The sequence below is a fragment of the Grammomys surdaster genome, unplaced genomic scaffold, assembly GCF_004785775.1.
Source record: "Grammomys surdaster isolate TR1022 unplaced genomic scaffold, NIH_TR_1.0 189, whole genome shotgun sequence".
In the NCBI taxonomy this organism is placed as follows: Eukaryota; Metazoa; Chordata; class Mammalia; order Rodentia; family Muridae; genus Grammomys; species Grammomys surdaster.
This window is the reverse complement of record NW_021604634.1, coordinates 246,067-259,675: the sequence shown is the minus strand read 5'-3', so window position 1 is coordinate 259,675 and position 13,609 is coordinate 246,067. Positions and strand designations below refer to the sequence as shown.

At 48.2% G+C, this 13,609-nt stretch overlaps 1 protein-coding gene across 7 annotated transcripts in view; it reads right to left on the bottom strand.

Annotated features, from left to right (window-relative positions):
* The window catches only part of Pqlc1 (PQ loop repeat containing 1), a 37,502-nt gene that overhangs the window by 8,045 nt on the left and 15,848 nt on the right, over positions 1-13,609 (bottom strand). For 3 of the 7 annotated variants that reach the window (XM_028768925.1, XM_028768924.1, XM_028768926.1), the window contains exons 4-5: positions 12,188-12,241; positions 835-1,051 (exon numbers count right to left, since the gene is read on the bottom strand). The exons of 1 other annotated variant lie outside the window; for it this stretch is intronic. In XM_028768925.1, the coding sequence (XP_028624758.1) occupies positions 835-1,051; positions 12,188-12,241 (271 nt within the window). Of the gene's footprint in view, positions 1-393; positions 554-834; positions 1,052-12,187; positions 12,242-13,609 lie in introns of all 7 variants that reach the window. 3 more of the 7 variants (XM_028768928.1, XM_028768927.1, XR_003711619.1) reach the window with 2 other exon arrangements.

Genomic DNA, 13,609 nt, shown 5'->3' with positions numbered 1-13,609 from the left:
ACTATCTACTGAGGGATAGTAAAACCTGGTATCTGGCATGACCCCAACCCTCTGCACTATCCACTGCCTGTCCCTTCTTACCAGGACATGCTTTCCTCAACAAAACAGGACCCTGTGATTCCACTGACGACAAAGTATCACCAGGATACACAGGGGTGCACAGGGTATCAAGAACCTTCAGAGAAAGGGGACCAAAAGAGGTAGGATGAACTTTAGCGAGGAGTGGGTAGAGAGAAGTGGACAGGGTCTCGGGGAGAAGGAGGATGGAGTCTCAGAAGTGCATGGGGTCTCTGAGAAGCAGACAGGTTCTCAGTGTAGAGTCAGATGGCTTCTTTAAGGATGGTGCCAAATTAAACGCATGGCTGTGTTCTTCCCTCCTCCTCACCAGCTGACCTGTGCTGAGTAAACGCTGTTTTCTTCAAGACTTTCCAATGGTCTATGGGAATCGTCCTGTGCTAGACAGATGTCTCCAGACACTTCTTAGTACGATCCTGACAACAGTCTATCCTCGTCTGCCAAACACTGTAGCTTTGGTAGGCCATGGCGAGTCCCACTGTGAAGAAGCCATAGTTGGGGTACCTTTGGCAGGGTCATATGCCCTGTCATATCCAGTTGTACAGGTACCATATTCCTCAACCCCTAGTCCTGCATGAAGGTGCTGCAGCTCCTGATGGGCCATGGCCTCCACAGAAGGTTTCTGCCTCCCTCCCCGGCCCCATCTAAACATATCTTCTTAGACAAGAGTCAAAGGCCCGATGTGTTTAAGCAGCGTGACTTCCCCCTCCTGTCAGAGCTCAATGGCTCCAGTGGGAACCTGCATAGGAGCACCCCTACCTCATCCCCTCCGTGGAGCGGTGGCGGTAGTTTCGATACAGTTGTGGCACACCCAGCATGGCTTCCGTCAGCACGGCCAGGAAGCCCAACGTCTCTACAAACAAAGCCGAATCGATGGACAGGTAGGTGACATAGCCTGCCACACCTGTGAAGGCCAGGACACACTGCACATAGTCTGCAAAGCTGCTCCAGTGCCAGAAGTGATGAGGATCAAAGTCTAGAGGGAGAGGAAGAGAGGCGCCTCAGTCTGTGAGCAGATCGGAGTTCATGGGGAGAGATACCAACAAGGCATGGGCAGGTCCAGTCAGCGTAAGGGAGTTGAACCGTGGGACAAGGCAAGGTCATTGTGAGGGGAAATGAATGGGGTGAGCCAAGGTTAGTGTGGTGAAGAAGTACAAACAGGGTAAGGCCAGTGAGAGGAGACATGACCAGGCAAGGTCAGTGTGGAGGAACGAGTGAGTGGGTCGAAGTCAGTGTGGGAGATGTGGATAGTTCAATTCAGTGAGGAGAGCTGGGAGCAAGGCAGTCAGTGTGGAGGAGACACAGCAGGAAGAGGTCAGTGTCGGCAGATGACAGCACTCCAACAGAAACGATCCTAGGGACTCTCGGTACCAAATATTAAGTCCTTTAGGTTAATTCCAATAGTTCTAGGAAGGAACGCACAGACTGTACCACAGCCTCTGGAATCTGACGTCTGGGTTAGAGGGACAGCTCTGCCCTCTGTAACTCTGGTTAACTATGTGTCTCCATTCACTCGGGTTAATAAACCCACCTCCTGGGACTGAGCTAATAGTTAATGGATCAGTTCTACAAGTCTTAACTGTTCTTCGCCCATGAGAGGGATTCAGTCAGCACACAGTACTATTACTACGTACTTGGTCACCAGCCCAATAGCCCATGTTGTTTGATGATGGATTCTGTGGAATATTCACAAGCAATGATGTGAATGAATTAAATGATACTTCACCAGAGACTGTGGAAGCTTCTGGGAAGCTTCCGAAAGAGAAGGGAACCTACTTACAGAGAGGACGAGGCATGGCTATGCCTGACCTGGCTCTTAGATCACAAGTCCAAGACAGGAAATTCCAGCAGGTATAGGTGGGCAGGGCCAAGAGATGCCAGAGATGCTAAACTCTTCTAAGCATAGCTGTTTTGAGAGGGAGGTGAGATTTTTTTTTCTTTTCTATTTTTGTTATTTTATTTGGGGGGCTGGAAAAGAAAAAGTCTTCACACATCCTATCAATGAGCTACACACCCCAGCCCACTGAATACAGTCTGTAGTAAGGAAAACAGCTGACACATCATTGGCCTGGTATCTCTGTTTGTAATGAAAACTGGACGGACTTTAACATGCAAATTGCAGTAAATCTGCAGCCCTGAGTTTTTCAGAGGTTCAGCAGGCCCCGTATCAGCATTTCTGCATCTGAACTAGCAGGTTGCCCTCTCCCTCTGCTCCAGAAGAAATCAGGACATGCTGGTGTGGTACTCATTAAAAAGTGTATGTGTGTTGGGGAGTGGGGTGGGGGGAGTTGAACTTCCAATTACTCAGACAACACGCGCATACACATGGCCATTTCTAATACTACTCTAGGATTTGACTTATCTAAGGAAGCTTTTTTTGCTTGTTTGTTTGTTTCTAGAGAGTAGGCCAGGACAACAAGGAGTAGCCTGGAGAAACCCAGAGAGCAGAGACCAGGTTACCTGTATCAATGGCATTTTATGTGAGTCACATACTATCTAGTCCAGGAGGATGTTGCCCTATGCCCACTCGGATTACTGGGATCAGAGACACAAAGGAGTCACCCTGTCAGATACAGGTCTCATTAAAGCCTGGACCCAGGAGGAACTCTACAACAAAAGGTGCCTCCCTGTGTTTGGGTCTCTGGGGTTCTCCCATCCCCAGCCTCAGCAACAAGCATGTGGCCCAAAGGCCTAAATGTGTTATCAATACATCAGTGAAACTTGACTCAGAGCCTACTACAGGGCTAAAGCCATGTGAGAGGAAATGGAAATGTCACCTTCGCCATCTACAGCTAAGGCCTCAAGTGTTAGCTGCCCATGGACTAACCTTAGCTTTATCTCCACTCGATCTGTTCTAGAGCCTTCTTGATGACAGTCTAGCCTGGACTCATTCACAGTTCCAATGCATCCTGATAGTAGCCTAAGGAGCAGGCCCCTCAGATGAGAAGCTCAATCCTGAAAGGAGCCTTCTTTGGGGGAGCAGGGGCAAGCAGAGCTGGCCTGCACTATAGGGGACCATACACTGACTCACTGTGTGTTCTAGCACCTTCAGGGAGTACTAATTTGACCCTCAGAGACAAAGATTCCCAAACAGAGCACAAGGAAAAGGCCATCAGCCCAATGCAACATCGTTTCATGTGGTGTGTGGTAGCTGGGACCTGGAGGCCAGGGGCAGCCCTTCAACATCAGGTAGCAAAGGTCACATGAGAGACAAGCATGGCTCCCAGGATGGCTGGTTCCTGAAAGGCAGTGAGAAGATATGGAGAGATAACAGGGAAGACATGGCACCCCAAGTTTCCTCCTGAAGACAGAAAGATAGAGAGCTCTGTAGAACACTTACACATTAATAATTTAAGACAAACACATCTGAAAGCCCACTGTCCTTCTGAATCTATGATGTACAACAGGATGGCCGACCCAATACATAAATAGGCAAAAGGAATAGACAGAAAGTGGTCACAAAACACATGGAAGAAAACCCAACATCCTCAAGTCTTAAGGTCAAGTCTTTCTAGACCCCCTGAGGTCAGAGTAGCCCTAACGCTGCTGTGGGGAGGAAAAGACTCTGAGTTTGTCACAGCATTTACAGCAGAAAGAAACCAAGTCCAGGCCAGGGTTTTGGTTTTGGTTTTGTTGGTTTTGTTTTTTCCCTTAACAGCCCATCTCTGGGGCAGTGGTGAATACCACCTTGAGGCCCCCACAGTTACCTGGGGCCGCTTTGCCACCTGTGGTGTACAATCTGTGTTCCTACGGCAGCCCGCCAGCACCCTCGTGTGGCTTGTCTGTGCCAATTCAGGCAAAGCCTCGAACTCCCTTAGAAGCAAGAGAAAAAGAAATCACATTCTCCAGAGAGCAGACCCTGTATTCTGCAGTGTCAGGAACCCTGGCAGTTAGGGTCTGGATTCTCTCAGCTGCCCGAGAGAGTTTAAGCCAATGACAATCAGCCACTGAAAAGCCAGAGAGAACCCCAGAACCATGAGGAACAAGGTACAGGGAAGTGAGTCCTCAGAAATGACAGCTTCTGCTCCAGGCTAGCAGGTCAGGGTCCTGCCTGGACCAGCAGTAGGACTCACCTCTGAGAAGATGCAGCAGAAGAGGCAGCTGATGCTTGGCACCAACATGAAGTAGGGGCTCAGGAGACTGGGCTGCTAGAGCAGGTAAGCTAGGTAAGGACAGACCACCCCAGGGACAGTACGGCAGGACACCACCTGGCAAGTGGGAGTACGGAATGCTTCTCTCCAACTTCCTAAAGTACTCAGCACTACCGTGGGGGAGCCACAGCCACAGCCTCCAAGCTCCAGAAACGTTTCTTGTGGCTCTCATGCTGCTCCACGTGCCCTTGTAGCAGAGACACAAGTCTGGACTGTGGACCGGAAATGGCAGGAACCCAGCTGGCCACCCAGAACAAACCCCTTCGTCTGTGAAACTGAGAGAGCAGAGAGGAATTCACATCAGATGCAACTAGCACTGACCACTCTTTCCCTGAGCACCACTGAGCAAGGCCACACAGGGAGGCCACAAAATGTGCATCCCATGCAGTCATCAGACCTCTGGGTCAGCAATCCAGAACAGCTCTCACCATCCCGGGGGACACCAGCATCAAGGGAGATCTCCTTAAACCAATCAGAAGAAACAGGAAACACAGTACCCTGCCCCTAGCTGGGCAAGTCAAGGACGGAGCAAAGCCCTGCACAGGAACTCATGAACAATCAGTCTCAGCCGCACAAGGGCAGAGCCACCTCCCATGCCCCTTCCTCATGAGTCAGATAAACATGCTCATTTTCAACCCCAAAGGCCTTTCTTAGACAGCTATGACAGAGCTGCTTTCTCCTCCTTCTCCCAGCGTCGCACCAGCACGATATGCCACACATCCCAACAGGCATGGAACACGGCACATGCCTGACTTCAAAGGCTCAGGACAAAGAAGAATAGGTCTACAGTGTCTGTGTTGACTGCACTGGAAGGATGTTTTATAAAATAAACATAAAGGGTAACTTCACTCATTTCACCTGTCTGGGAGATGGGGCTTTGGTCCAGGCTGCTCTCAGACTCCTGGGCCTCCTGAATAGGGGGGCTTCAGGGATGGCCTCCTGCACCTGGCTCTTTCATCTTTTCTGACGAACTGTTCAAAACTCCACACTTCTCTGTGTGGCTCACACACTGGCTGCATTCTGTTTCTTCAGCAGCAATGTCTGACTTTCACTACTGCCTAGCAGGACTATCTGCCCGGATCACCTGAGATTCTGAGACAGTTATCTTCCTCACACTGTCTGCCCTGAGGGCCCCAGGCCAGCCCCTAACCCTCAGCCTGGCCAGATCCCTAGTCAGAAAACCAACTGAGCCAGGGCCTCCCAGGGCAGAAGCAGGAGAAGGCCAAAAGCACACTCCAGCACGTTTACCAAAGTCAAGAGCAGGCCAGGTGCTCCTGGAGGTAAGACAATACAGTGCTCTGTAATTTACTTGAGCTCTTTGTCTGGAGGACACTGAGGCCTGCTGACAGCAACATTCTAGGTAGTTATGGAAAATACACTCAACCTCCAATGGCTCAAGGAAACAATCATCATGGTCCAAACTTAACTTGGTGATGATATCTATACAAAAAATTAACCCTTCGTGAGGAAACAAACAGGTCTAATCCTGGCCAACCTGGTTCAGATTCATGTACAGCCTTCTAATGCTCACAGGAACTCAGACTTCGAGGTAAGAGGCAGAACCCCAAGTCCCAGGAAACCTGTACAAGCCTCCAGGGCATGGCAGCTCACCTGGAGAGATGACAGGAGTCACATGGCCCACGAATCGCCAGCTTTCACTCTGACTGAAGGTCAGATATACCAACAGACTTTAAGAGAATAGCCAACACCTCCTGCAACTGCTGAACTGATCTTCCTGGCCTTCCAGATCAGACCAGTGGTCCCTACTCACCCAGCACTGCCCTCAGCCACAACAGACAAGGGATAGGCTAGCCTGTGGCTCAGCTAGAGGATGGCTCGGAAGCTGGGGAGCAGTGCTGGCGCTGTACATGTTCAGTCCCCTCTCCCAGCTTCCAGACAGGATGCTCCAGGAAACTGGCTGGGAACACTCACTGCTTGGCCAAAACAAAACAAGCAGCCACCGAGGCCAGCATCTCACTCAGATCTGAGGTTATACAAATGAGGCTGTCGTGGTACTGCTGCTAGTGTGGTAGGTCCCACATCCCTGTGGCAGCTACTCTGAGAGCCAGAGAAGGGGTGAGTAGTGTTTGTTATGTGTGGGCTATCAGTGCTGTTGATCCTTTGCCTATTATTTCAGGAGTCCTTTCTGACTCTATCCTACCAACATACCAATAAAGGATTGGAACACTCAACTCCAAGTTTCTCCATCAATGACATGGACAGGCAACACTGAACCAATCCTGGCCTGAAAGATTGTTCCTTAGCACCGTTCCCTTCAATGGAGAGATGAGCCAGGAGAGATGGGAGGTACAGTGGCCCACACCTGTCATGTCACCCTGCAGAGCTCTCTTCAGTGTCACCATCAATGTAGCTGATAGGATAGCAACCTCTGTTCTGAAGAGTTCCACTCAAGTTCATGACAGCACAGCTCAAAAAATAACAGAAAGGACCCAGCAAGGCTCGGGCCCAGAGAGCACCAGAATGAACGGTTTTCCCATCCAAAATGGCGCCTTCATTTGAAAGAGGTGTTAAGGTTCCTGCTTTCCCAGCAGTCTTAGGAACACTGTGCTCAGTTCTAACAGTAAGCCACCATGGAACTCTCTTGAGCACCACACACGGATCCCAAGTTTATTTCTCAACACCATTGACAGAGAACAACACTGAAGCATGTCACCAGCCTCTATAAACCATCCTCCCTAATTCTAGCCCCAGGGGTCCAAGTTAAACAGAATAGTCAGGTAAGCACTCAGAGAAAAGCTAGAAAAGCAGCAGGAGGTCTTGGGAAACCATAACAGAAATCTCACAGGGGAGAAGGGGTGGGGGGGACTATGGTCCCACACAGGTGCCAGATGAGGGCTAACCCGCAACAGTCCACATGCCCTTCACCTGCTGAGCTCCTCTGCCCTGGGATCCACCCCAGACAGCCCACTCAGGGCTGGGGCTCCACACAGGGGTAAGAATCCTAGGTCATACTACAGCACCTTACACAGGGTAAGGTCTCCATCCCAGAGGGAGAAGGCTGAGAGGAGCAAAGGTCCCCTTCCAGGGCCTGTCCTCAGAGCAAGTTGTTGAGCAGCTCAGAGCAGCATCTGAGGTTGTCCCAGGGACAAGTATGGGAGCAGAGAGCTCAAAGCCCTCCCTAAGAGACAGATGCCCAGAACAGAGCTGAGGCAAGCTTGGGCTCAAGAGTCCTAGCAAAAGAATGAAGACCTGGGACATGGTAGAAGTTGAGTCAGGAATGTCTGGCATCCATGATTTTTACTCTTGGAAACTGAGACAGGAAGATAGTGGATACCAGGCTAGCCTAGGCTACATAACCAGACCCTGTTTGGAAGAAGAGGAGAAGCAACAAGAAAGAAGCAGCAGCTAGTGGCTCCATAGACAGCTGAGGAGAAAGAAGCAGGCAGCTAAGAGTTCTCCTGAAAGCAGAGCAACTTTTAGACCAGCCTTACTGACCCCCGGTGCCAGCTGCTGGTGTAGCATCACCAGAATGTCACACCAACAGAGCCAGCACTGCAGGTAATGGAGGCCAAGTGTGGTCCAGTGAGGGCAGAACATTTAAGAGCTCAAAGCTGACCAGATCGAAGCACAGAAGCACAAGTGGGTGGGCTCAGACTGCCCCATTCGACCAAAGCAGGATACCAACAAATAAGACACCCTCCTCCCCCAGGTATGAGATTAGTGCCACGGCTGTCACAATATTAATTTTCACTGTCCAGTATGCAAACAAACGGAAATGCAGCCTTTACATGGAGGGTGTAACAACAACAAAAAGCAAGAAACTATTTGTGAAGAGATGTTAGACCACACGGGAAAAACAAAATAAAACAAAACTTCAAAATAACATCATAAATATATGGTGAGAACTAAAGGAATCCAAAGAATATATATAAAGAACCAACAGAGATATGAGGAAATCATCTCACCCAATAGAAGCATGATTCAAAAGGGAAAGCAAGCAATTGAGAACCAGGAGAACCTGGAGCCAGCTGCAGGGTGTGTCTGAAAGAAGAGCCATTATCTGTGCTCAACAAGAGATCTGAGCCGATGGAAGGGTCAGCAAACTTCAAGATACTTCCATGGAGATTATGCTGCCTAAAGAAGGAAAATCAACAGTGCTTCTGTGAAAGGAATGGGCAAAGGACTCAGAGATTGTGACCACAGGTTCCAAACAGACGTGCCTATCCAAGAAGCTCCATTACCTTCAAGTACAGAAGCACAGATCCCATTACCTCACCAATTTAAGGCTGAATGTCAGAGAAAAAAAACAAAATCTTAGAAGCAGCAGCAGAACAATGACGTCACTCACAGGGGACCCCCAGTAAGACAAACCACTGACTTCTCATCAGACACAATGGAGTTCAGAAGGCAGAAGGATAACATTCAAAGCGCTGAAAGGAAAAACAACTGTCAACCGGGAGGGAGCTCCTAAGAAAGCTTTTTACACAAGGAGAAAACAAAGTCCCCAGATAAACAAGAACTAGGAAACTGTTTCTTTCCTTGTGGAAATCAGGTGACATCAGAGGTCATGTGAATGCACATAAGAAGAATGAAGTGTACATAAAGGAAATTATGTAGATTACTCCAAAAACATATGAGGGAGCTGGGCATGGTGGCTCCCACCTGTAATTCTAGTACTGGGGGCGGGGTAAGATGCCAAGGACAGCCTGGACTGCATTGGAAAGCAATGTTTCAAGAAAAAATTCCCTATACACACATGTATACACGCCTGCGTGCGTGCGTGCGCGCACACACACACACACATACACACACACACACACAAACACCTACCTTTCTTAACTGGCTTACAAAGGAACTACAGAAAAACAGTATGTTAAAGCGCTATTTGGGGTGTTTAAACATGCCCTCCATCATACAGCTACCAAAACAACACAGGAGGAGAGTAAGGCCTGGCGGTGATAACTCAAATCCACAGACAGAAAAGAGGATAGCCAAAACTCAACAAGAAGGCTGACACACAAGGTAACTTCTTTCTTCCTTCATCCTCTCTAGGAGTAAAATCTATACAAAGTTACAATTCAAAGACACAGAGTTAGACTTGTAACACCCAAACAAAATGCTCACACAGGTCTCACGCCACCAGGAGAGGAGAAATTATACAAGGATTTCTGTATCTCACCAAAAAGTTAGTACAAATTTAAAAGATTCTGTATTGTTAGCCTCGGGGGAAAAAAACTACCAAGAAAAATAGTTCTCATTATATAGTTTAAAATCACTAAAGTAATTAAAACACCACAGTATTAAAATGTTCACTTAATATTAAAAATTGTAAAAGAGCCGGTACGCACAAACAACAAAAAGAATGACAAACATAGATCAAAAATAGCAAACATTAATCAGATAATAGGGCAGAGATTGTTTTGATTTTAGTACGACGTTTATTTATCTACTCCTGTGAGTGCAATGGTGCCCCCGTGAGGATTGGCTGTCAGTATGTAGGAGTTGGTGCTTTCTTCCATCTCATGGGTTCTGAGGATCAAACTCCGGTTGCCAGGCTCAACAGAAACACCTAATCCCAGCTTAACCATCTCACTGGCCCTGTGGTGGGTTTTTATTGTTATGAGACAAGATCTTGCAACGTAGCCCAGGGCGGCCTTGAACTTGCTATCTGCCTTCTATTCAGAGCATAACCACAGGGATCCACAGAGGTTATGCTAATATTAGAGTAAGCTACATACACAGCTGTGAGGTAGGCCAGCTACTCCACACCTTGGGAGGCTAAGGCAAAGGGTCAAACCTTCAAGACCTGTTTGGGCTGCAGAGCCAGTTCAAGGCCTAAGCAACATAGTAAACCCAATCTCAAGAGAAAAAGTAAGAAGGCTGGGGAGGTAACTTGGTGGTAGTGTGCCCCATGCATGAGGCCCTGGGTTCAATATCTGGCAGGCAGGGGGCCTTCAAACAACAAAAATGTCATAGGAGACAATCTGTAATAACAAAAAAGCCAGTCTCTAACAACTATATACCGCACCTAACAACTGCTCTGAAATCAAGAAAGCAGCACCTGACAGAAATGAAAGAATTAACAGGTATTTGTTAGTTTCACTACCAGCTTTCAAAGTGGATACAACTGAGCAGACAAAACAGGAGCGAAGAGAAAACCACACACTGCTGTAAACCTCAACCCCACCTCCCCTCAACAGTGAGACACTCCTATAGCAGCAAGGACCAGCTCCTGGAGAGACCCCTCGGGAGAGGTCCCAGAACAAGCTTCACTTCAGAGACTCTGAATAGAAGCATTCTCTACAGCCACTGTAGATTATGACAGAAACCGAGGCAGAGATTTGAGGGATTTGCAAACACGAAGTTTGCCATGCATTCTTCACTGTGACTGGGTCAAAGAAATTTTGAAGAGAACGAGAAAACACTTTAAGATAGGAAAAAAAGGCACAGCGGACCACAACACACAAGAGGTCAGTCCACCCTCGCAGAGTAGATTCATGGCTGTAAGCACAGATGTTTCAAAGTACAATAGGAAAAAAACTGAAATCAACACTCCTCCATGCAAAGGAACCAGAGGAAACTGCTAACTAAGGCAAAAGCAGGCAGAAAACAAAACATCAAAAGAGAGACTGTTAAAGTGGAATTAGGCAAACTAGATAAAGAAAAATCAACAAAACTAAAAGTTGGTCCTCGGTATAGGTCAGCGAAATTGACCAAGCTGTAAGGGGAGAAGCAAAGGATAGAAATGGGACTAAAGTCACCAGAATAAAGAATACAAGGACCGGTACCCAGGACCAGTAAAAAGGATTACAAAAGAACACTAAGAAGAGTGATTTCCCCACAACTGGAGACGGTTGTCAGGAAGAATCTGAAAACAAGCCACAGTACAGATGAGCCAAGATGGGTGAAGAAAGGAGCAGAGACTCTCGATGGGTTCAGAACAAGGTGGGGCTGAGGCTGTTAGAGCAGGGGCCCAGGTGAAGCCAGCCGTACAAGGAAACCAAATGAAACTTCTAAAGAGGACTTGATGGCAGCCCTTCACAAACACTCAGGAACTTACTTCATTACCCGGCATTCAGAATAATGCTGGCCTAAATTTAGGATATTCTAAAACCAAAGCCATCAAGAAAAAAGGACTCCAGATCAAAACTTTTCATGAGTATGGACATTAAAAGTCCTCAGCATAATATCAGTAAACAGTGCCCAGCAGTTAAAAGGTAACTGGACACCATAATCAAATGGAACTTAGCTCAACACACAAATGTCGACCCCCACAAAGTCCGATGAAAATAGAATAAGAGGCAGTCATGTCCACAGACGGCACAGTGCCTAGAACTCACACAGTCATGTCCACAGACGGCACAGTGCCAGGGTCAGTTCCATTCATGACAGCAAAGTCCCTCATCTGTCATGAGCATTAGTCAACTGCAAACAACCAGAAGTCCTCAGTACAGCCAAGAGCAGAACACACATGTCTCATCTCTGTCCAGTCAGGGTATCGGGAAGACTGGAAGGGAGAAGCAAACTGCTGTCCCTTCTTGCAGGTGATGTGACTTTTCAGGTGGACAATCTCTAGAAGTCTAGAAGTACAGGAACAGTGGTGGAGCTGACAGAGTTCAATAAGGCAGAGCCAGTGTTCCTTCCACAGAGCAGCAATGAACACTTGAAGTGGGGGTAGGGGAGTAACTCCACCGGCACACCAGCAATAGGAAGAGCTTGTGGTAAGTGCATAGCTTGTAATCTTGAATTTCCCACATCCATTCTTCTTTCCCTTTGGTCCACCCCGCCCTTGAAACCGGCAGGTTCTAAATAGTCCAGGTGAAACCAGCAGGTTCTAGATAGTCCAGGCAGAGCAGCGGGCTGTAGGCTAAGTGTGTCCTGCTGTGAACAGGCCATGCATGGTGAAGCAACTTGTGAGGTCACAGGTAAGTGCAGACAGACGTGTTGACAGAGGGACAGGCTGTAGGGTGAAATGGAACCAGGGTCTCAGTAGTACATACCCAGGTAGGGCCGCCTGGGAGGCACTCTGAGTTCTTCATCCTTACTCTCTGTGGCTACATTTAAAGAGAGAAAAAAAACAAAAAACAAAGAAAGGAGACAAAAACAGACTGGTTTTAACACTGGGAAGCTGGGGATTTCCTAATCAGCCTGTTGCAATTCTTAAAACAAACAAACACACAACAACATCAAAACAACATCAGAGCAGGGAGGAAGATTTTTGTTACTTTCCGTCCAAAAATCCACTTGCTGAACTATTCTCCAATCTACCCTCTTCTAGTAATATACTGGGACAGTGAACACAAGTATGCAAGGGGGGACAGACAGGGGGAAAGGAAGGAGAGGGGTAGGAGGAGGGGAGAGGGAAGAAACCCCACCAAAATTTAAGCCCACACATTCTCACTTCTTCCCTACATTCTCACTTCTTCCCTACAGTCAGGGGACATTAACAACTGCTTTAGGACAGACTCCAATTCTCAGGTCACCAGAAGCTCAGGCAGCCTGAGGTTGAGGACAGTTAATCCAGAGCTGAAATGTTCTCTCGGGCTGCATGGCACAGTCGTTCTGGAGTTCACACAGCCAACAGGTCCACTGCCAAAGGGCAGGCAGTTTAACAGTGACTGTGATGGGTGTGTTGCAGGGACCTCATGACAAAGACACTGAGCTTGCCTAGGGAGACATCTCACCTGGAACCGGCAAGACATCAGAAACTATCCACAGGTTATATTCTAACCACCCAGCCAGCACTGCACCGGGTCAATAGCCCACAGCACCCCATGCCAGGGTGCCTCAGGTCAGCTGGCAGACTCTCCCTTTCTGGGGTTTAAATTGTTGAAGCAGATCTGAGGTCACAGGCTGTGCCCCTACCAGCATTCTGTGGAAGTAAACAACTCAGAGCTGACAATAGAGGATCTCTCCCTGTGAGACACTGCTGAGGAGGAGTGGGGACCTGTCACTGAGTCTGTGGTTTGCAGGCCTCCTGGCACCCGCTGTGATTCGGGCCAATTTTACCCATGTCTCTTTTAAAGATCAAGACCCACGAATGCAGAGAGAGAAAGAACATGCTGGAACATTTAGACACAAAGTGTGGGCAGAGCAAAGGCCCATCGGTGACCCTGGGCAGAGTTGTGCAAGACCTGTCATGCCACTGGGCACCTGAAGCTCCTATGGTCTCCTGTCACCACAGTCAGCCAGGCTTAGGGTTGAAAACTGCTGTGTATACAGCAGGCAGGCAGGAGAAAGTCCACGCTGAGGAAAGCATGAGACATCTGCAATCTGCAACCTTCACTCATCTCCACAGATTTGTTCCATTCTCTACAGGCAAGGGGGGGGAGGGAGGAGGCTGGATGTGGCCCCAGAAATGGCTGGATGTTCTACGTCAGGAAGTGTAACTTGGGTTGAATGTGACTTGAGAGATTGAGTTG